At 40.4% G+C, this 23241-nt stretch overlaps 1 protein-coding gene across 1 annotated transcript in view; it reads right to left on the bottom strand.

The window, feature by feature from the left end:
• Window positions 1–20248, bottom strand: part of LOC133350425 (polyamine-modulated factor 1-binding protein 1-like) — a 52045-nt gene extending 31797 nt beyond the window's left edge. The window contains exon 1 of the mRNA XM_061564766.1: window positions 20223–20248. Coding sequence (XP_061420750.1) covers window positions 20223–20248 — 26 coding nt within the window. The remainder of the gene's footprint in view (window positions 1–20222) is intronic.
• Between the last annotated feature and the right edge of the window lie 2993 nt (window positions 20249–23241).

The following is a 23241-nucleotide window of genomic DNA, read 5'->3' as shown; positions in this document are numbered from 1 at the left end:
CATTTAGGATTCTTGGTTGAGATTTGTAAACACCGGATTAGAGGTAATCTCACAGGAATAGATGTTAAACGTGATATTTTTTTAAATTAATATTCATAAAAGATAATATAGTCACTTTAATAATAATAAACAATTCACATTTTTAAGCCAGTGTTAAAATACGATGTATATCATGATGAATAAATATAGCACTGCAGAATAAACCTACAAAAAGCTGCAATGCTAGTTGCAAGGGCTACGTTTCCACATTAGTTTACCACTCCTATAGGGAAGCTATGAAACTCAAATTGTCCGTAATCCAAGTAAAAATGCACCACTTGTGTTATGCATGCTAAATATCAGGCATACACATCGTATAGAGCTAATAACAATCCCAAACATATAACCTTCATAAGCATCTTTCAATTTTGCCACATTGAGGTAGTGTACACGGAGATTCAACTATTTTAACAAGTGCAGAAGTCAGTCAAGTCAAAATGATTTCTTGCTCATGTGAGCATTTAGGTGGTGCTCATTCCATGCTGACAGCCCTACACAGGCCACAAACCTTAAGAACATTTCCAATACACTAACAGCTCATTTAACATATTCTTGTTTTTTCGCTAAAGTCACGTAGAAGGGAAATAATAAAATAATAATAACAATATTTCCCTTCTACGTGACTTTACCGAAAGAACCAAGAATATGAATCCCTGCAGTCACGAAAGCTTTAAATCGAAAGCTCATTTTACGTTATTGAGACATTTCCATTGATGATGGAGACTCGAACCAAATCGTTCCAAAACACAACAAGGGACATTGCACTTGACCAATAGTGTAGCAGATGCCACCCTTGATGTGTCTTTCTGTGGTAACCTAGTTTGTTATTACCTCACTCCAAGATATCTAGGGATTATCATGGACAGAAACCTGACCTTCAAGCCCCACATGAAACATATCTGTAAAAAGACCAAATCAGGAATCACCCTGCTACAGAAACTTGCAGGATTGACCTGTGGCACCTCGGCTGATGTGCTGCAAACTGCCGCCCTCTCACTGATCCATTCAGTGGCAAAGTATTGTGCCCCAGCCTGCTGCAGGAGCTCGTACACAACACTGCCAGATGCACCATTAAATAACGTAATGCGCATGATAAGCGGAACACTGAAACCGACACCAATCCCCCTGGCTCCCTGTTCTGGTAAACATTCTGCCGCCAAATATCTGCAGACATACATCAACCAATACCTGAACAATCGACCTCACCGTCTAGTCAAGTCCCAATCTCTCCTTCTAGGATTGTGCCACTATCCTAGAATCTCACCCAGATCCAGAAAACGCTGGTGAACATCATTCGAGACCGAACATCACACATCCTGGCTTTGACATTCGTTAAAGGCACTGGTGTACCATCAATTGCATTAGAACATCAACATTCCAATCTAAACATCTCCTTCATAAATGGAAACTTAAAGACAATCCGCAGTCTGGCTCTGGTCACGCAACCCAAACCTATGGACCATATAAGAAACCACTGTAGTCTGCACTTCTTCAATGGAAGAATATCAAAACTACACAAACTTTATCCTGAAGTCCTTTCATTACGAGCAGCCCTTGACTTTGTGATTTCGCTCATGAACATATTTCCACTTGCAAAAATAGCCAGTCGTGGAAATTACACATTCCTACGGTGGGGTGTGCATTTTTTTTACAAACATATCTTTTACTTTTCGATCTGCTGTTGATGGACACAACATGTCACGTGTCCTTGGATCTTTAACATGCAATTTGTAAAAGTGACCCGTTTTCTCAGTCACCATAAAGAGCTTAGGTTAGGCTCTTACATTCTGAACATGCTGTACCTCAGGATGATTTAAAATGCCTGTGTTTTGTTTAACTGAAACATATTTTGCGTTTATTGAAATGTTTCGCGTTTAAACTGTACTGTATTACTTTAAGTGAAAGACGTAATATTTTATTCCGTGGATAATTTAGGTTCAGTATGTTTATTTTATCGTGTCAATATATCCCTCAAAATGAGATATGAAAGCCGGAAACGCATTTCAGTTTTCAAATAAAAATGCAGGTACTATATCATAGCTTGCAAAATGCTCCTGCGTTAGTTTATTTTTTTTTACGTGAAAATAAACTGCATAATGAATAAACTTGGTGCTTTTAAATGTTACAGAAGAGTGCTACAAAGTAGAGTAGCAGAGAATGTTGTTTGAAAAATGCTCAAAGGCTTGGTGGGCAGCGTACGCCATTAATGAAGTGAAATCACAAGTAAAATAGCACAAATTCCAGTGCCTAAACTTGGAATATATGTGCGCAGGTGCCTTAATTAAGTACAAAGCGTAAGTACAAGCAACAATTTAATACCTACTCCCAAAACCACCACATTAAAAGGTTTGTGAACAAGTATAACCCGTAAAAACAAAGTTTTTCACTATAAATCCTTTATATGCATGGCGGCTCGAGTCCTCTCGTCCTCTGGCTTGAGATGGCTGCCACCTATGGGTCACATGATTGCATGGCAGCATTAAGCAATTGGTAATTAAATATAATATTTTTGTCCTAAAAAGTGTAAAATTTTGGAAACAATTTTTCACGAACATTAATTGTCACGCACAACGAGTCTGTGTGGAAAATGTCAGCTCGATTGGATCACGGGAAGTGGGTTAAAAAACAACCGAAAGATTTGCACGGTCCTAAGCAAGCAAGCAAGCAAGTGAACTTAATATAAAGGATTTAAAAAGCAAACGGCCTATTTTTATGGCATGCTTGAGAAAGATATATAATTTGCTCCTCTATGTGGCACTGCTGCAAAGTAAAACAATCAACTAAAAATCTCATTTGCAGTCAATTCGATCATTCCAGCTTCAATCATAATGGCTACAGGATAAAGAAAAAAAACATTGGCATTTGTAGCTAATTTGGCTTTACCGTGTGGTCGCAAAGGAAGAAAAAAAATCACTTCCTCTCCAATCAATGACAATTCCCATAACACTGGAAAATGCGTGCAGGCCAAGAAAATCATCAAACAATTGCGGGCTAAGTTACAATAACATTTAGGCAGCAGAGCATCATGAGAGAAACTTATTAAAGCATGGATAAAATATCGTCAGTTCTATAGGTCATTTATCCTGTGACCGTGAGAGACAGCAAAAACCTGGGAATACTTTCATCCAGAAGTGGATTGATCATGGCTGTTGATGATGATGACCCCATGATCCTGTGTGGCCTAAATATCGTACATGTGACGTTAAATATAATTAAATTAAATATCACCCTGTCAATCCACGGCCACATACATGCTCCCTCTACGTTTCTGCATCAGTTGTTGATGTTGTTTCAATGGTGGCAGCTGCTTTTGTAAAGACATTTAATTAACAAAGTATTCAAAAGCGTGGCCAATCACCAACGACCATTCCGAGTCCAACTCTATCCAAATATCACCCCCCCACCTCCCCATTAGATTATAGTTTTGTAGGACTCGATAGGGGTGATCAACAAAAGAAACACATTGATACCATCATCATCTCCTACTATAATGGAGCAAGTATGAGGTTGTCTGTTACTCTGTTTGTCCGGAAGTTTGTTTATTTAAACCCATTTTTTCGCGCATAGCACTTAATATTCAATTAAGCATTGACTCTATGTTGTTTAAATGTGAGTAGGTAAATATGTCGACGATTTAAAGTCCACGAAAATTGTATATGTTACGAGGACGAGAGAGAAACTCAATTCACGACCCAACTCACAACACGTTTGAACGGCGACGTTTCTACCTACCGCGAAACTAGTGGGTTTTATTTTCAAGAGGTTAAGTCACTTAAGCAGAGGGCGGAAGAAGGTCAAGGTAAGAACAACATCCTTTTAACATTTATTTTTGTAAATGTCTTTCTTTTTTAAGTAAATTTCTAGCACTCAGGAACTGTTTTGTAACATGTTATAGCATTAATAATGGTGATGACGTGTTCATATATATATGTAAAAACATAATTCCATTCATTTCTTACTTAGAGTAATTTAGATTGGACTAATTATAATTCATAGGTTTGAATTGAAGCTCTGAGGCCCACCCAAACCCTCGGCAGGCCCTAGGAGATGAACGCTCGATGGTTTTAAATCAAAACATCGACTTTGACACGAAGATATTGCAATGAAAACATCGAAATGTATTTTCTACGATTGTTTCTATTTTTTACATGTTTTTTTTTTATGAACTGTTTAATGAGAGAGAAAGAGCAATTTAATTTGAATATTCAGAAGCATGGTTTAATATCGAGACAATAATTTAAAACATTGTGAAAAATCCCAACGAGGAGACGAGGCTGTATTTTTTTTTGCAGGGTCAACAACAACAACAACACAAACTTCCAGGATACATATACTATAAAATATAGAATGAAAGCATGAAAAAAGAGCAATGTGTATAAGGCTATTTGCTGAAGGGTCAACACTCAATCGCAGTTTTCGTTTGAAAATTGTCGGATGGAAAAAATATCGATAACATCTTACACAAAATATACAAAGGCTGTTTCAGGGTCAACACTCAGCAAATTACATCTACTCTCAAAATGTATTCAGTTTAAACGTATCTAACCGGACTACACACACGCCAACATCCTTTCCAAAGGAGACCGATTTAGTTGTATTTGTATGAAACGGCTTAATATTAGGATTAGGGGCCGTCCATAAATGACGCCACGCACCTAGGGAGGGGGGGGGGGGTCAGACATTTGTGACGATATGTGACGAGGGGTGGGGGTTGAGAAATGTGACGTCACATCAAAATTCGCAACTTTAAATAAATATAGACAACACGTTCTACTTAATTAAATATACTTTTTAATAAATTGTCTCCTACAACATCAGAGTGCAGCGGCACATTAAATACGCACTACAATGACAATAGTTTAAAGCGATTCGAAGTATGTTTTTTTGGGGGGGGGGGGGCAAAGCTTTGTGACGTCATATTTGAGGGGGGGGTCTGACTTTTTTTGACGCCGTGTGATCATGGGGGGGGGGTGGGGAATCAAAAATCGTCCAAAATCGCGTGACGTCATTTATGGACGGCCCCTTACCAACAACGGACGCCGGGATATTTGTTTTACATTTAGGCACGAGTAACAACGTGGAAATCAAAACATCAAAAGGAAAAAAAAAAATCGATATTTCCGTGTTTATTGGAGAGCTCATCATCGACGCCGAAAACATCGATGTATCGGAGCCGAAACGCGAGCGGTACCGATGTCAGCGCATTGATATTATTGCCCATCCCTTGAACTGGTTTTAGAGTTACAAGCAGGAATCATCACACCGGCGTGTTCCAACACACGAAGACAAAGATCATCCCTCCCGCCCACCGTAGCCGTAGCCTTTAACAGACCGTAGGAGCCAAGTGCTGTTTGCGAGCACCTATTAAGGCCGGAACGACACGAGGGTGGGTGGCCAAGCAGCACGAACACCCGCCCACCCGCCTTTGTCTCCCCCAATGGCGATTATTTTAAGACACCGCACCAGGGTACTCATTTGAGGCTGAGTCGACCTAGGAGAGGCCCAGGACCGGTTCAGTTTAATCGTCACCAGTGTTGTGCCGTGAACGGGAATCGAACTCTGGATCGCCGGGTTCGTAGTGCGACACTGAACAGCGACACCGCCGCTAACCCAACACATGCATACACACAATGGCCCAGGCTGTTGGGGCAAGTGATGTTAGCGAGCACCTATTAAGGGGCCGTCCATAAATGACGTCACGCACCTAAGGGAGGGGGGGGGGTCAGACATTTGTGACGATGTGTGACAAGGGGGGGGGGGGTGAGAAATGTGACGTCACATCAAAATGTGCAAACTTTAAATAAATATAGACAACACATTCTGCTTAAATTGACTTTTTGATAAATGTTTTCTCCTACAACATCAGAGTGCAGCGCCACAATAAATACGCACTACAATGACAATAGTTTAAAGCTATTTGAAGCATGTTTTAATATTTTTTGGGGGGGGGCAGAGCTTTGTGACGTCATATTTGAGGGGGTGGTCTGACTTTTTGTGACGTCGTGTGACGAAGGGGGGGGGGTCAAAAATCGTCAAAAATCGCGTGACGTCATTTATGGACGGCCCCTAAGGGCACGGGCAGGGGGTGAGCATCATACAGTACTAATTTAAGGCTCGCCTTTTGCAAACGTTTAGCATATACCTTTAACATAAAACATCACAATGACCACTGTGAATGTGATGTACTAGTACTGTGCTAATTACTGCACTATATATATGTGGTGTGTTTTTGGAGTGTTTATGATACCGATTTGCATGCAGGAGCTGGGTGGATTGTTCCCTTTGCAGGATTGTGACAACAGGTAGCGGCTTGGAGAGGCTTTCATCCAGCATGGAACTGGCCATGGATGACGAGGCTCAGTCGTTCTAGATTTGAAGCTTTCGTGACTGCAAAGATTCATATTCTTGGTTTTTTCGGTAAAGTCACGTAGGTAAAACATTAAAATTAATAAAAGTAAAATAAAATAAATATAAACGGAGTGGTAGCTCCTGCAATCTCTCATTTACTTGATACAGCTGTCGTGGCTGTGACGGTTCCACCTGAAGACGGAAGCTTGTGTTGCCTCCGAAACGTCGTGATTTTTATTTTATTTTACTTTTATTAAGTTTAATGTTTTATCTACGTGACTTTACCGAAAAAACCAAGAATATGATGCTCAGTCGCTCAACATTGTTTTGCTATGTGTAAACAAAGTCAAGACTCAACGTGCACCACATGACTAACAAAAAAACAACTGCAATTGCATTGCATCGAAATCTTTTGATAAGTGAATGCTGTACTTTTCGATTTAAAGCTTTCGTGACTGCAGGGATTCATCTTCTTGGTTCTTTCGATAAAGTCACGTAGAAGGGAAGTAATAAAATAATAAAAGAAAACATAATAAAATAATTCTCACGACGTTTCGGCCACAACGCAAGTAGCCGTCCTCAGGTGAAACCAGGTCTGTCGAGGCGACAGCGTCTGAAGACGGCTGCTTGCGTTGTGGCCGAAACGTCGTGAAAATTATTTATTATGTTTTATTTTATTATTTTATTACTTCCCTTCTACGTGACTTTACCGAAAGAACCAAGAAGATGAACGCTTACTCTCAAGAAATTCCCCCTACAGACAACAAAAGCATTTGCTACGTTTTGTACCACATCCAAGAAAAAATATATATATCTAAAGATATCTATTCACATGCAATGGACAAAGAGAGAATTAGAAGTTTCAAAGTAAAATTTCAGGGTTTGTTTTTTTATCTCTTGCATAAAAATGTCAAACAGCTGTCTTTAGACACGGTTAGACCTCATTAAATAATATAATGCACACCACCGGTTAACTGAAGGTGCAAACATTTGCAAAAACGAATGCATGCTGATCATGAAGTCGGGCATAGGAATTCATTACGATAATGAGTCAAGAATGTCTGTGTGTCCCGTGCGTGACGTCACTCCACGTCGGCCAGCCCCCCTCATTAATAATCATGAGCGAGTGACGTCACTCCACATCGAACAGCCCCTCTCATTAATAATAATGAGGAGGTGACGTCTTCCAAATGGATCCCCCCCCCCATTATTATTAGCTACTATAATAAGCCAAGAATGTCTGTGTGCAACGCTCGTGACGTCACTCCACGTCGACCAGCCCCCCTCATTAATAATCATGAGCAGGTGACGTCACTCCACATCGAACGGCCCCCCTCATTAATAATCATGAGTGAGTGACGTCACTCCACATGGAGCACTCTCCCCCTCATTAATAATCATAAGCACGTGACGTCACTCCACATCGAACAGCCCCCCTCATTAATAATCATGAGGAGGTGACGTCTTCCAAATGGAACCCCCCTCCATTAATAATAATTAGCGGGTGACGTCACTCCACATGGGGGGACGTGGCTCCTCCTCCTCGGCGTCAACTCAAAACCCTCACGACAAAGGCAGAACCCTCACGTCATCACGTGATCTCCGTCACGCTGTTGAGACATCGAAGTAAAAAGGACGTCACGATGAACAAGCGATGATAACTTTTAAATGAAATAGGTCTGTGTCACCGCGCACTTACAAATTGCACATAAAATGATGCAACGAATTTCGATTTAAAGCTTTCGTGACTGCAGGGATTCATCTTCTTGGTTCTTTCGGTAAAGTCACGTAGAATGGAAATAATAAAATAATAAAAATAAAACATAATAAAATAATTCTCACGACGTTTCGGCCACAACGCAAGCAACCGTCCTCAGGTGGAGAAGACAGAGTCAGACGCTGTCTTCTCGACAGACCTGTTCTCCACCTGAGGACAGCTGCTTGCGTTGTGGCCGAAACGTGAGAATTATGTTATTATGTTTTCTTTTTCTTATTTTATTATTTCCATTCTACGCGACTTTACCGAAAGAACCAAGAAGATGCAACGAATATCACGTCGCGGTCCGCTTTTCGCTTGCAAGTTCCAGATTTACTGCAATACACCCGTCCTTGGAAGGGCAAAAGGCTCGTAGTGTGATATGTTAGCACATTGTTAAATAATGAAATACAAACGACTGACCTTTAAAACCAACTTATTTTTTCTGACTGAAGTAGAAAGTTCGGTATATTCCAATATTCTATTTTATTATTACTAATTGTAGTCGAAAATATACGTATGGCCCTTATCTTACGCAGTGATAGCACACTCCCCAGGAGTGGTGGTGCGAGACCTAAGAAAAATAAGAAAATGCTTTGGGTCCCTGGCAGCTCATGGGAAAACATAGGATGGACTGAATATCAACTTCAAATTCATCTCTGGAATGCAGTTATCTGGCTCAATTTATTATGAATCTTGTGCTATATTCCAGTAAATGTATTTTATTGTACAATAAATAAGTTATCGAGTTTCCTCAGTATATAACCTCAGTCAGGAAGTGAGCTACTGTGAGGATTGGAGCCTAAGTTTTAAAAACACTGCAGATTATAACATCAGTGTATGCATGTGCTTTTGGATATACGTATTTATACATAATTTCTCTTACATATCGAAATGCATCTCTCTCCTGTCTATCTTATGAAGGCATTCTCGTCTAGCTGAATACGTCTTGTACTTGAATATTGTCTAAATACGTTTCGCTTATTTCTTTCCTATGTCTCTTACAAACATGTCTATATCTAAATATTCTATCTCAATTGAATACATTTCTCGCTTATTCCCTTCTATCTCATTTGACTGCATCTTTCTCTGATCATCTCTCTCCTGACTCTGTATAGCACATTGCTGTTATCTCTTCTCCCTCATATGAATTGATCTCTTGTGATTTCTCTATTATACCTTGTTTAAATGCAATTCCCTTATCTGATCTTATACCTTGTCTAAAAAAATATGTATTGTCTATGCCAGAATAATAGCATACTATCGATATCTGTTAGCCACATATCTCATCTCACTAAATATTTATCTTGCCAATATCACTTGCTTATTATAAACTAGCTTGTTTGCCTGTTCGAGGACGGAAGCTGTAATATTTACGAAAAAATTGAGCAGAGTATAATTGTATCTTGTGTAAATTTAATGGCAGTGAATCTTGCACTAAAGTATGTCATCAAACACTTCACTGCATTTCGCTGTAGCACTGTATTAATGGCAGTGATTCTTGCACAAAACGAAGACATAAAACACCTCACTTCATGTCACTGTAGCACTGTATATAATTGACCTTCAATTTGTTCAAATTCACTGCTCTGATACTTTATTCTGCTTTCGGTCGCTGGGGTTGAAATAAATAGGAATTCGATACAATATCTGGAAAATCACCGAGAAATATCGATTACCTACTATAATCACCCAGAAATGTCTGTCCGTCCCACGAGCGACATCACTCCACATGAGGCCCACCCCCCCGCCCTCATTAATATTCATGAGTGGGTAGATTTTTACACAAACGCAGATGAAGGTCGATCCTAATTAAATAATTTATTACGCAAAATCGCTTCAAATATGAAGTTTCTTTACAGAAAGGGACGGTAAAAATAAATCTACGCAGCACAGTGCTACATCCGTGCGTGATGTCACTGTAAAAGAGGCCCCCCCCCCCCTTCATTAATATTCATGCCCGCGTGGAAATTTACACAAACGCACAAGAAGGTCGCCCACTCCACATGCCGCACCCCTCCCCTCATTAATAATCATGAGCGGGTGACGTCACTCCACATGCCGCACCCCTCCACAATAACCATGAGGGGCTGGCGTCACTCCACATGCCGTACCCCTCCCCAATAATCATTAGCGAATGACGTCACTCCACATGGGGCAACCCCCCCCCCCTCATTCATAATCATGAGCTGAACATTTTTCTATTGAATATTTCAGATTTACTGCAATATACACCCATCCTTGGACGGGCAAAAAAGCTAGTTTTACCATAATGTAGAAGCATAAATTAGACTTACCATTTGTCTCAAGTGTTGAAGAAATAAATAAAGACACCAAATCCACTTTATTGCTGCGTAGAATTATTTATTAGATTAACTTTGAATAAAGAAACGTCAAACTTAAAACGAATTTGCGAAAAAAAATATTTCCGCTCGACCTTCTTCTGCGTGAGTGTAAGATCCACCCGCTCATGAATATTAATGACGGGGGGGGGGGAGGTGCGGAATGTGAAGTGACGTCACGTGCGTTACACACAAACAAAAATTCTTGGCTCATTATAGTAGTGTAGTGAGTCCAACTCTGTCGCAGACGTTCTTTCGAGGCAACACTTTCATTGTAACATCAACCCGTTAACACAAAGGGGTAACTGCCCCGTCACCAGATACAGCCTAGGGTGGTGGCCACCCAGCTAACTACCCTATACGGAGGGTCTGACCCTCACTCGGGTCCCGGCCACGTGTTGATGCCTGTAAAGCTTCCAGCTTGCAGGACGTGGAGCTTCAGCTTGTAGAATGCAGCGACCCCGGTCCCTCTCAGGGACCCACCTTATATCCTCCCGGGTCGGGGCCGCTCCGCCCTTGGCCCCGCCCACCTTCTCGAGCGTTCTAGCTCCCTCTCGAGAGCTCTCCCCAGACACGTGATCACCCCCTAGCCTCCCCACCTGGGGGCCTCTCTGTGGACACTCCGGGTCACGTGTCTACGGGGTCAACCAGAGTGCCATGGCCCTGGGCAACCCTGCCCCTGGGCTGACACTCTCCTGCTCCCCCTTGTAGGAGCCCGCACCACACGCTGTGCGTGGTGCCAGCGCTATCCCAGCGCTCACCAAGCCCCGCTAGGGCTGGTACTACACCCGCCCACGGGGTGTACGCGATGACGGTGCATTGCACGCCGTGCTGTGCTAGAGCCAAGCTCACACAGCAACCCACCCGGTGCTGTCCGCGACGTAGGGACATCGCATGCCATGGCCCTCTCGGGCCGGCACCATACGGTGACGTCCCCGATGTCACTACAGTAGTAACAATGCCACCGATTTGATGTACTCTTATTTCATCACACTACATCTTTGTCACGTCTACCATCACCCTTATCTCACTATATTTGTATAATTTTAATCGCTTGTCCACAATGCTCATCTCAATCCATTACATTTACATATCTTATTTCATATGTATAAAGCGCCTTCACTCAAGGCCTTTGACATCGTTAAAAAAAAATAGCAATAGAATTATTTAGATTATGGGTATGTTAAAAGGATTGAGGAATGAGTGGCCGCGATCGAGGGTACTTAAGGGATCATAAAAGGGCAGTGGGGGGATGGGAATGAGTGGAGGGGTGAGGAGAGGGAAAATGAATAAAATGGGCAATAGAAAAGAGGGGAAGCTTTAAGAGATGAGGTTAAGGACGGAGACTGTACATGCTTCTTTCATCGCACGAGAAGAGCGAGGGGAGGGCAGAGGCAAACATCATTTCTGGTTAGGGCCCCAATTGGTAGGACAAACACTGCTGAGCTCAATGGCCACCAATATCAGAACGGGTCATGAGCATTGACCCGCATTGTGAATGTGATATACCCCCCCTCCCCCCCATGGATAATACAGAATCCAGAATTGAATAGACAAAGAGCTGGGAATAATTGTATTGTCTTTAACAGCAACAACCGTCATGCAGCAACGTGTGTAATGCGGAAGTGTGTAGGTCAGTACAGTAATTAAATACATTATACAATTATCACTATATTCAGTTCCAGATAAAGTAATTCTTGCTAAATGGACCGGGTCACACCAATTACAAATCAGGGTCAAAGATGCGGATGATAAAGAAAACAGATTAGCAGGCATGTGTCGTTGTTGAGAGGAAAGGTTACACACCTCAAGATGCTAAATATCACACACACACACAGTGAGATTGGACAACAGAGAAATGCATCGCAGATGGAGGTGTAATACTTCCCATATAAATAACTAGACTCCAGAGCTTGCACTAAAATGCAAATTAAACGAATCCAATAAACAAACAACAGCAAACGCACATTCCGTGTGTGTCTTCGGGAACTCAAAACGTCAAACCAAGAGGTGCAGTTCATACTCTTTGGTTCTTTCGGTAAAGTCACGTGGTTAGAAATAAAATCATATAAAATAATATATTTTTAAATAATATTAAATATAAAATAATATTATTTTATATAAAATATTAATTTATACTATTTTATTTATAACCACGTGACTTTACCGAAAGAACCAAAGCGTATGGATTCCTGCAGTCACGAAAGCTTCAAATCAAGATAGGTACAGTTCAGTTCTCGAAACAACCCAAAATAAATCGGAGAGCTATAGAACATTGCCACTAAAGCCTACGCAGTAAACCTATTGATTATAACATCTTTCACCTTGTCTGTAGGTGACTGTATAGCGAGCATCGATGAAATGCTGTACATACTGCCTTAATATATGCAGAGCCGACAACCTTCAAGTATAAAATCAACAAAGCCATTGACGACGCGATGTTACATAAGAATATCAAGAAATTGCCTATTATTGAGATTATCAGAATTAAATCCAAATATAAACTAGTTTGCTAAAGATGTTAATGCTCGCTCAGACGTTTACAATCCGTATAATTATTGTACATAAAACATGAATGTAATGTATTTGATTTTATATGTTAAAAACCTCATTGTGAGCCATACCATTTCAATTCCATTTAGATGTCTGGTTTATACATCAAAACAAGTAAGTGTATATGCATACGTCATATAATCCCAAACGAAATACAAATGTGCATTTTTCATATCGGTCACTGAACGAGTACTGTAATATTATTGAATCACGACGTTTCGGGCGCAACACAAGCGTCCTTCTTCAGGTGGGGACAACTTAGCGAAAGTACACCGACTTTACCGAAAAAATAATTAAACCAAAGAGTATGAATCCTTGCAGTCACGAAAACTTCAAATCTAAAATATTATTGAAGCCAAAGTAAGCGTTATAAATTAACCTCGTATTGACAAATCCAAGGCAGATTTAAATAAAAAGCTGTGCTATAATGCCTATATTGGTATATTTTACTGATCAGTGAGTATTCAAACTGAAGTACAGCATCGGAGATGCCTCACTTTGAAGTTCAACAACAACAATCGCCATTCGCCACAAAGTGGCGGTGACGTCACCACGACGCTTGTGCCAGGCCATGTGCACCTTGAGGCTACCACGTGAAGTGTCGAACGCCCGCTGGCAGGAGGTCACGGGGCAGACCCAGCAGGTGCCACGGGTCGACTGACCGAGATGACCGAGATGACTGGCTGATGCACCACCTGTGCCCCCTACTGTGCCAACTTGCTGTGCTTTAGGCACCCGGCGCTCCGCTCGTTGTTGTGAGCGTCGCTCCTCCGCCCTCCGTTGTTGTTGGAGGGCGACTGCCTCCACCTGCCCAGTAGCGTCCTTCACGAGCCTCCTCCACTTTGAAGTTCGTACAGAGTAACACCGGCGGTGATTGAAACCAAACCAAACGAAATTGCAGTGCGCAAAGCCGTTGCTCTTCTGCTACAAAATATTAACATCAAAATACACAAGCAAATTAACAAGACGGATGTATCAAAACATTGTCGTAGTGAATGCAACACAAGTTATGCGAGCCGATTCTGTACTGTTTTTCTGGGGGGGGGGCTAACTCTCGATGGGGATGCAAATGCAATGTAAATAAGGTATCAGCGGCAAACAAATATAATTGCATTGATTTTAAATGACATTGATACATTAAGCAAATTAAAATTACCTGATCTATTATGAACAAAGCAGCTCACCCACTGCTGTACCCCCCCCCCACCCCCCTCGGGGGGAGCTGCACGCAGAGAATTAAAGGTCATCGTCTGCACCATGGCTGGCCTCCGTGACACTTGTTGCAAATTGCAATAACAAAAATCTACAGATGCTCTGACTTCCCCTGCCTAGTTCTATTTGGAAGTACCTAAAATAATACATAGAAAGTCACACCAACAGAGTTTAAAATCCGTTCTGAATTTGGTTATGGTGTCAATATCTTGTTGTAACAGGTATGCCTTTTTCCGGTAAATTATTATTGTGATGGTTGTCTGTTGGGAGTATTTCACAGTATATATCTATGGTACGTTGGGACATCTTAAGCTTCAACCCAGAGCACACATATTAGCTTTGCATCAGGCAAGCTCCAAATGCTGTTTCTCGTAAAATAAGCTTTTCTGCTCTCACAAAGATTTGAGCAAGACTGCTCGTAACTTTCTTGATATGAAAATCACGCTGCCCTGAATGCATACTTCCACGCAGACTTGGAGTTCATACACCTTTTACCTTGAAGCGGTATGTCCCGCAGTAATTGTAACCACTTTTTTGTGGCTTTGCGTTCCTCCGTCCCTTTTTATTGAGTTGGTAAATAAACCAACCTCGAAGTCTCAGCTGAGGCAAATTAAGCCGTCGGTTTCAAGCATCACAGAGTACGTATGTTAAAACGTTGCTGTAAATAGCAGCCTTGTGATATGCCCGCTTAACAAAGGAGTGTGTGGCACGTTAACTCACACACCCCTCGTTACGAATTTATATGAAGTTGATTTTGTTTTGAACGTACCAGTCATGCAGTCCGTCCCCAAAGGACGATGACTTCTCTTGCCATCTGCAGTAAGTCATCTTTCTACATCTTACACGGTCGTTCTGTATTTTTATTTCTATGTAAATCGTTTCTTTTTTCCCAACTGCAGCTTTTATATATGTTAAGATCCTCTTCACCTGCATATCCTTTAATTTGTTGGAAGAATCTTGAAATGCATTTTTGCGATTGCATTTAGGCATTGTTCAAATTGAAAGAGGATCGTATTATAAATTTAATTTCAACAAAATATTACCAGATCTGATCATTGTGCAATGAATTAATAATCATGAGCTGCACATTTTTTCTATTTAATATTTCAGATTTACTGCAATATACACCCGTCCTTGGATGGGCAAAACAATCTAGTCTTTTATAAAGCATGCCCCCATGAGGGTATTACGCTGTCTTCTACAAAGTATAAAATGTTGGGGGGTTTTTTGTCTGGGACACCTTTTGTGACTTCCAATTTCAAATGAACCAACTTTGCAAACCCTGCCTTTCATCCATACTGTTTCAACCGCAACCTTCAGAAAAAGAGACTTCACATTTAAAATGTTTATTTATGCCATGGGAATATTGCCAGTGCCTTTTGTGTGGAGTACATGGCCATGAAGCAAAATCAAATTTTCTAACAAAGCAGACAGGATGAATAATTAATTCATGGTGTATACATTCCCACTGCTTAGAAATCCTTTCACAGTGCCAGTGACTCAGAAGCGGTAGACATTTACTGCACAAACAGCAAAAACGCTCTTTCTATGGCATGTTGTTAACACTGATAATCCTTTTTATAACACAATGTGTGGAAATGAGTATGAATGGTGTAGTCTATTAAGTGCAGAAGCACAAAATCTAGGTTTATACGAAGACAATTTTTTTTTTCTGAAAAGGTTAAATAGACTTGCATAACATTCTGTGAATTTAGCCCTGAATCAGGTTACTGATAATTAATATAGCTAATCCCACAATACAGATTAAGGTCCCTCTCCTTTGTCTTCCCCTCACCTGCCCCCCAACAAAGTGAATACATGTCGACATCGAACAGGGATTGGCTTGTATTTGATTGCCCCAAAAAAATGTCTTTAAAGTAATTATTTCAAACGAAAAAATACTCTCAAGGAATGGGTATAATTTATTTTAGCAAGCTTATCTAATTTCAATAAATATAGTGTCAGCTTTAGTCACTGGTGATATTTATCATGCCTTCACTATTCCTGGCCAAAATGACTGCCAGGAATGCCTTCACTTATTCTCAATTGTCATCAATTACCATAATCACATCTATGCACTTTTAAATCTAAATTGAAGACTCCTTTATCAATAAATGCTTTTTGTGTTTAATTTTGTCGTCCTTCCCAAGCACCTACGATTAGCACGGTTCGCTGAATATGGTGCGAACGAAGTTCAACATTCACACAAAGCATTCCTCTGTGGAAACATTCATCTATAAAAGTGAAATATTGACCGCACTATGAGAATCTGTTACTCAATATCTTCGAATAGGTAACTATTCGCACGCCAATTTAAAACTGTTCATCGGAATAAATATGAAAGTCTAATCAGGCCCAATAGTGTATAGTGCAGTCTCTAACTCTTAATCTATTGCCCGAAATGTAATCTGTTAATGTAGTTTTCATTTGAAGAAAATTATATTGTATTTTCAATTAGTTTTGAATTGGTTTAAACTGATTTTAGAAAACAACACAACCAATAATGGTGTCAAGCTATGAGAGCGTGAATGCAGCAAAAAGTAAGTTGGTAATAGGTGAACCACAAACTGTAGCCCTGGTGAAGATGGAACCATGTGTGCATGATCGAGAATAATTACATGAATGCAGGAACTCTAACCAGATTTCAATACCAAACATCATAGCAAAAATTCTAGATTTGAAGCTTTCGTGACTGCAAGGATTCATACTCTTAGGTTTTTTTCGGTAAAGTCACGTAGGTAAAAATAAAAATAAATAATAAAAATAATAGAAATCATTTATATTAAACCTAAGAGTATCATAGCAAAATATTACCCCATGAGAAAGATCATTTTTTTGATGGAAATATTCCAGATGTCACACTTCAAGAAGTGATCCTGGTCTTAACAAGGATGTCTCAGTCAACGCATTGATTAAATTTGAGATTTTATTTCAGCAGGAAGGACCCAATCAGCTGTGAGGCCTTATTTCATGGGTGTCCTGAGACAGTTCAGATGTTAGTTCTAGTCCTGCCTGCTGTGATATATGGATGGGGAAACATGAACACTGACAAAGTAAAGAAACACTGAACAGTGTGCAGAGGAGCATGGAGAGATGAATGGTAAAAAGCTACACGGAGAGACAAAAAACGATGGACATATTGTCGGTTCGGAAAAGTAAGCGGACTTGGGCAGAACTCGTAGATAGAAAAGATTGATAGTGGATGGACGAGACTTGTGGGAGAACGGCTGCCAAAGGAGGGAAAAAGCCCAATATGCTGTCCACGAGGAAATGGAGCGAGATCGATTTCGACATCACAAGACCAAGACAGATGGCGATGACATGGGGAGACCCCTTCGTCCAGCAGTGGATTTATCATGGCTCACGAGGATGCTGAAACACAAACATAACTTTCGGTAAACAATAAACATTTAACCTTCTACGTTAATTTTTTTGTATCTCGGCAAACAACACCCTTGGCTCACACACCATTGCTCTTGGGTGCAACCACAAATAACCTTTACATGTCTTTAAGGGAGGTTAAAATTCAGAGAGCAGTCGCAGATCACCTGAAATGGCGCACTCTCCGACATCATCCGCAGCCTACACAAAGGGGTCGTGCCTTGGCTTAGTGCAAAATGCCTTTGGACAATCCTGCGAAAAGAGAAATTGGAGAGGCATTTTGTACAATGTTCTATTTTTTCATTTGTAAGAAAATCACGACTGAGCAACTGTTCAATGTTGAAAATTTTAATTACAAAGCTGTGCATACAAAACGAATAAATGTAAAAGAAATATGTATAAATTGTTTGTATTCTTTACAATTGTAATTTTATAAGTCCTACTGATAGTTTATTCTAGCTATGTATATTACTATAAAAGCTCTTTTGACATGCAATCGTTATAAAGATGACATGTTCTAGTTTCCATTATACTTATCGGGATTCCTCAACTGAATCATGGAAGGTTTAAGGATGTACTAAGAAGAAGAGTGATATTGTATATCAAAAATGTTCCATTTATGCAGTTGACATTATGTGGATAGTTTTATATATGTTTATAAATATAAAATACGGAGTATGGCAGCATAAACGCATGGATGTATACAAAGGAAGTGTTATGAACTCTCTAAATCGTTACACAGCTGAATATGTTAATATTAATTTTTATGTATTAGGGATATGTAAAAAAAACATGGCCGGTTTCATCATTGCCCTTTTTCCAGAACACTTGGCAGATGACAGGGAAGTCTCAGCCAAAAGCATTCAAGTGGAGAGTTTTTGGTAAAATCATGTTTTTTCTATCTCCCCCCCCCACCCCCCATCCTTAGACGTGTTTGGTTTCTCTTCAGCTTTGTTTACAGCTTTTCTTTCTGTGGCTGCCCTCTTCCCCCAAAGGCCCAAAGGGTTACAGGCAGCCTGCCCAAAGTGTACAAGCTGGTAATGCCTTTAACATTGGGTGCCATCGTAAGTGAAAGCAGGTTGCATTCAGCAGAGACATGCATATGACGAGCGACAGCAGCCACATGCATACTGTGGTTTTACATCGAAGGTGCACCGAGTCCTGAGCAAATGAATGCTGCTCACGTTGGTGTTTTCTGGGTCACAAGGACGTTGTGTACTGGTGGCTAATGTATGCTTGACAAAATCACCAGGTTCCACAAAGACAATCTAATTTGCAACCTAAGAACATTTGGGCACAATGGAATGACAGACGTTTATTGTAGGTGACAAAATAAGGGCGAAATAGCCGTATAAACACAAGAGAAGCTTATGCATGCAGGACCTTGGCAGTATTTTTCCACCATTTATCGAACAACAAAAAATGCATGGTCCTCAAAAGGCTAGTTATATGAGAAAGGTTATTAGGCAAAATGTATGCAATACCCGTTAGACATGTTGACGAATAGTAATTTTGTTAAACACATTTCCTCCGATAAAATCACCATGAATGCATCAAATCTCATCGGATCTCAGAAGATAAGCACATTTGAGCCTAGTTAATACATGGATGCGTGACCCACCACGGCTTACCAGGTGTTGTTTAGGCGTGGAGCTATAAAGTGCCCGTCAGTATGGCAAGGCCGAGCGTTGTCCTCTTGCATGCTTGAATTTTCTCCTTGTCATCCATGTGCCTCTCACTAATCAACGGTTTTGGCCCAACATCCGAATGAAAGACAATCGTGCAGCATTCCTGGATGAATAATAATATGCTTTTAAAAAATACCAGGACACACGCCTTATTAATTGTATGAGATCCCCCCCCCCCTCCCCAATCAACATGCACAGCTCTTTACTCTCCCATATGTTCGCCCCCCCCTCTCACCACTGTTGTGTTTATTATAATAGCCAACTCTGTGAGATTCCAACCCTAGGCGCTGTAAATAAGCATGCCTGTGACCAGTAACATCGGGCATCATTGTTTCTTGTTGGAAATATCCCATGCGTGGGAAACGTGAATAAAGACATATTTTTTAAATACAATAATGATATTTTCTGGACCAGTTTCATAAATATAAACTGGACAACAGTAATGTATGAATATTGGGGATATTGAGAATGTTATGTTTTACATTTTACGTGATCCTAAGCTGTTGACTGCACATGGAATTTGAAGGGCAATTTCACATTTCTTATAATTTGCAGTTCTTTGCATACATATTTTTTAAACAAATTCAAAATATATTTGATAATATATCATAGGTATACCAATATACATGAATGGATATTCAAATACATGTCCTTACAAATGTATGTATTTATTATGAAGCGATACAAATAAAAACAACATGCATGCATGGATATTGTATACGTTCACTTAGGCTAGCACTAAATGCAGAGCCTCTCATCTATCACATCGACAACAATACATATCGAGAGAAAAATAGGCCTGTTCTTGAGCACAATAGTGAAGTCAATATCTGGCAGCCCATCAAAGCTAATGATGGGTGGATAAAGTGTGTCCCCTTCATGTATAAAACCTGACGAGCTCACCTAATGGCCATGTCCGAGGCCTTCATCCCCACACCATTCAGCGTCACATCTTTAATTATGTTTAAACATAAATGACGCAAAGGATAGAAACATAATTTCCATGTAGAATTAGTTAATTCAAATTATAGCATTATTTTTTTTATGGAAAAATTTGGAGATATATTAACATTTAGACGTTTTTATTTGCACACTGGCACGCTGCAGTGGCGAAAAACATCTCCCTCGCCTGGAACGAAGAAGTCATAGGTTCGTTTCCAACCCTGACGACAATTGTTGTATATTTGGAGCTCGCGTTTCCTCTCTCCCCGTGGTCACGTGGATTTTTCTCCGGGTTCCCCAGTCCCCCCCCCCACATTTAGAGGCATGCGTTTAAATGATTGGCTACGAGAAATCCCCACGTGATTTATGGCACTTTGATGAGCTGTCATGTGTGACCAGGTCACCTGCAAAAAGAGCGAATGGCTCAGTGGGCGTTACCCGGTAAATAAAATTGTGTTGTATTGCTTTGCATTGAGAAAATTCAATTCTCCCCCCCCCCCACTATGTCATTTAGTTTTAAATATATATATTTCAAATGTTAATATTTTTGACTCTATAAAATTATCATGAATACCTTCGGGTTTTAATAGCGTAAAAAGGTATACACATCAATTAAACATAGGAACGTCTTAGAAATAAAATATCGGTTTAATTATTACTGCTGCATCATGAATTAGAAATATACATTGCTCTTTAAAAATAACTTTGAAATACCCATAAATATGAATTTCTGATTCAATTGAGCTGAGTGAAAATAACTTCATAGTTAAGATAGCCCGCACAGCCACTGAATGGCTAGTTGGTACCAGTTAATACAAAGTCTTAGAACGTAAAAAAATGTTTTTATTTTCCACCTTACATTGTAAAGGTGATAAGAGTGCATAAGGTGCGTGAGTGGATTGGGCAGCATTGCCCAATTTGGTTTGTACACATTCACGTGCTATTATTGAGTGCCATCGCTGACGCGCTGTTCATAAAACGGCACTATCAGGAATACCACAAACGCTGGAAATCCATGATTATGCTGTGTAGCGTTTGGTGGTCTTTGCGGAAAGCCATGGTCTACCCACCCCAAATACAAACTTTTACTCCGGTTAGCCTTCCAACACCTGCTTCACACACAGTCCGCACACAATATGCAGCATCTTTGCCCCGGCGTAAATCGCATGCCACAATCCCATGAGTACTTTAACCGCGTGGTCTATTAATGGCGACAGGTCATGCAAGCTGCAGGAGGCAGATAGGGGGATGTAGGAAATGTCTGCCCATGTGTGGATGTATTAATACAGGGCAATGGAAGTTGCTTTGTCCGTTGCCCTTGACAAGATGTGTTCACTGAGCATAACAGGCATAGCCCACATAGCCACAGGAGCAGAATACATTAGACAACAAACATTTCCCAAAGTAATACAAATAAGCCAACGTGTCAATATGACGGCCACATTTGCAGGTAATAAATATGGTAAAAACAACCACATTTTACAATTCAACATAATCCTTAATTTCCAAAGCTCTGCAAGGGTCCCCTGTACATGAAGAGAATTTCAATGCACTTTCTAAAACATATGCAGTAAACGTTTCTCTTCTATTCAATTGGTAGTGGGCTTTAATACGATTATAATAAAATGAACTACATTACACTGCATGACATGTACCAAAAAGTTAGGTTCTGAAGATTGTTGTCAATTTTAAGGGAAGTAATGCAATACGAGTTTAGTGGATAGTCTCGTTACACTCCTTCCATACTGAAGGTCCTCATTTGTACGCTTATCAACCATTTCCATTTCAGCGGTGACAAGGCATGGAAAAAGGGGTATATTAAACACCATTCCTAATACTCTTAGTTTTTTCGGTAAAGTCACGTAGGTAAAAAAATTAAAATTAATAAAATAAAATAATAAAAATCACGACGTTTCGGAGGCAACACAAGTCTCCGTCATCAGGTGGGACCGTCACAGCCAGATTTGCTGTATGAAAATGTGATTTTTATTATTTTCTTTTATTAATTTTAATTTCATTTTTTTACCTACGTGACTTTACCGAAAAAACTAAGAGTATGAATCCTTGCAGTCACGAAAGCTTCAAATCTAGAACCATTCCTAATGAATGAAAAGCACAAAAAATCGTTGGCCTGAATTTAGTTCAAAAGGACTGGTTGAAGACCTGTTATGAAGTATGCAGAAGTCGCACATCATGCCTGCTGATTTTTGTTTTCGACTACATACGCGCAGAGTTCCGAGTTATAAAACTTCCCTTACACGTGCTATACGTATATAACTCGATGTTTTGAATACATGATAAATGTGGGGGGAGGGCAGAGGTCGCAAACGGGTTTTGATTCCTTACCCGTACTCGTACCCGGCCGCACCAGGGTCGCAAATGAGTACCCGTTCCCTACCCGTACCCGTACCCTACCCGAAATGAGTGACAAACGGTTACTCATCAGTGACTCACGGCCCACCCGTATCCGTACCCGGCCGCACCAGGGTCGCAAACGGGTACCCGTACCCGTACCTGGCCGGGTACAGGTAGCCGGGTATCGGGTAGGGTACGGGTATCGGGTACCCTGTTGCGACCTCTGGGGGGGGGGGGGACCAAAATTTTGATCTCACATACAGGAACAGTAATTCTGTAATAGAGCAGTACATAGAGATTGCACCGTTGGATAATATACACGTGGGTTTCACGAATTATATTATTTCTCAATTCATTTTGTCTGTTGTACTCAACTAATCGTACATTTACTCGGCTTAATGAAATATAGGATCACACCTGGTATCGGGAGAAAAAAACTGCTAATGTTTTTTTTTACATTTCTATGGGGGGAAAAAATGCTGGTCTTTGGACTGAATATGCATATTTTTGCATTCACGCTGCGTGGTGCGTTCAGAAGCACACGTTACATTCTTATTATTAACGCCCCAAAATAACACGTCAGCTTTCTGCACATAGCTTCAGCACAATTAACAATCTCCTGGTT

The sequence above is a fragment of the Lethenteron reissneri genome, chromosome 33 (genome assembly GCF_015708825.2).
Source record: "Lethenteron reissneri isolate LAM-NWPU_2019-01 chromosome 33, ASM1570882v1, whole genome shotgun sequence".
In the NCBI taxonomy this organism is placed as follows: domain Eukaryota; kingdom Metazoa; phylum Chordata; class Hyperoartia; order Petromyzontiformes; family Petromyzontidae; genus Lethenteron; species Lethenteron reissneri.
Note: the sequence above shows the minus strand (reverse complement) of the source record. Positions and strands in the feature narration are given on the sequence as shown.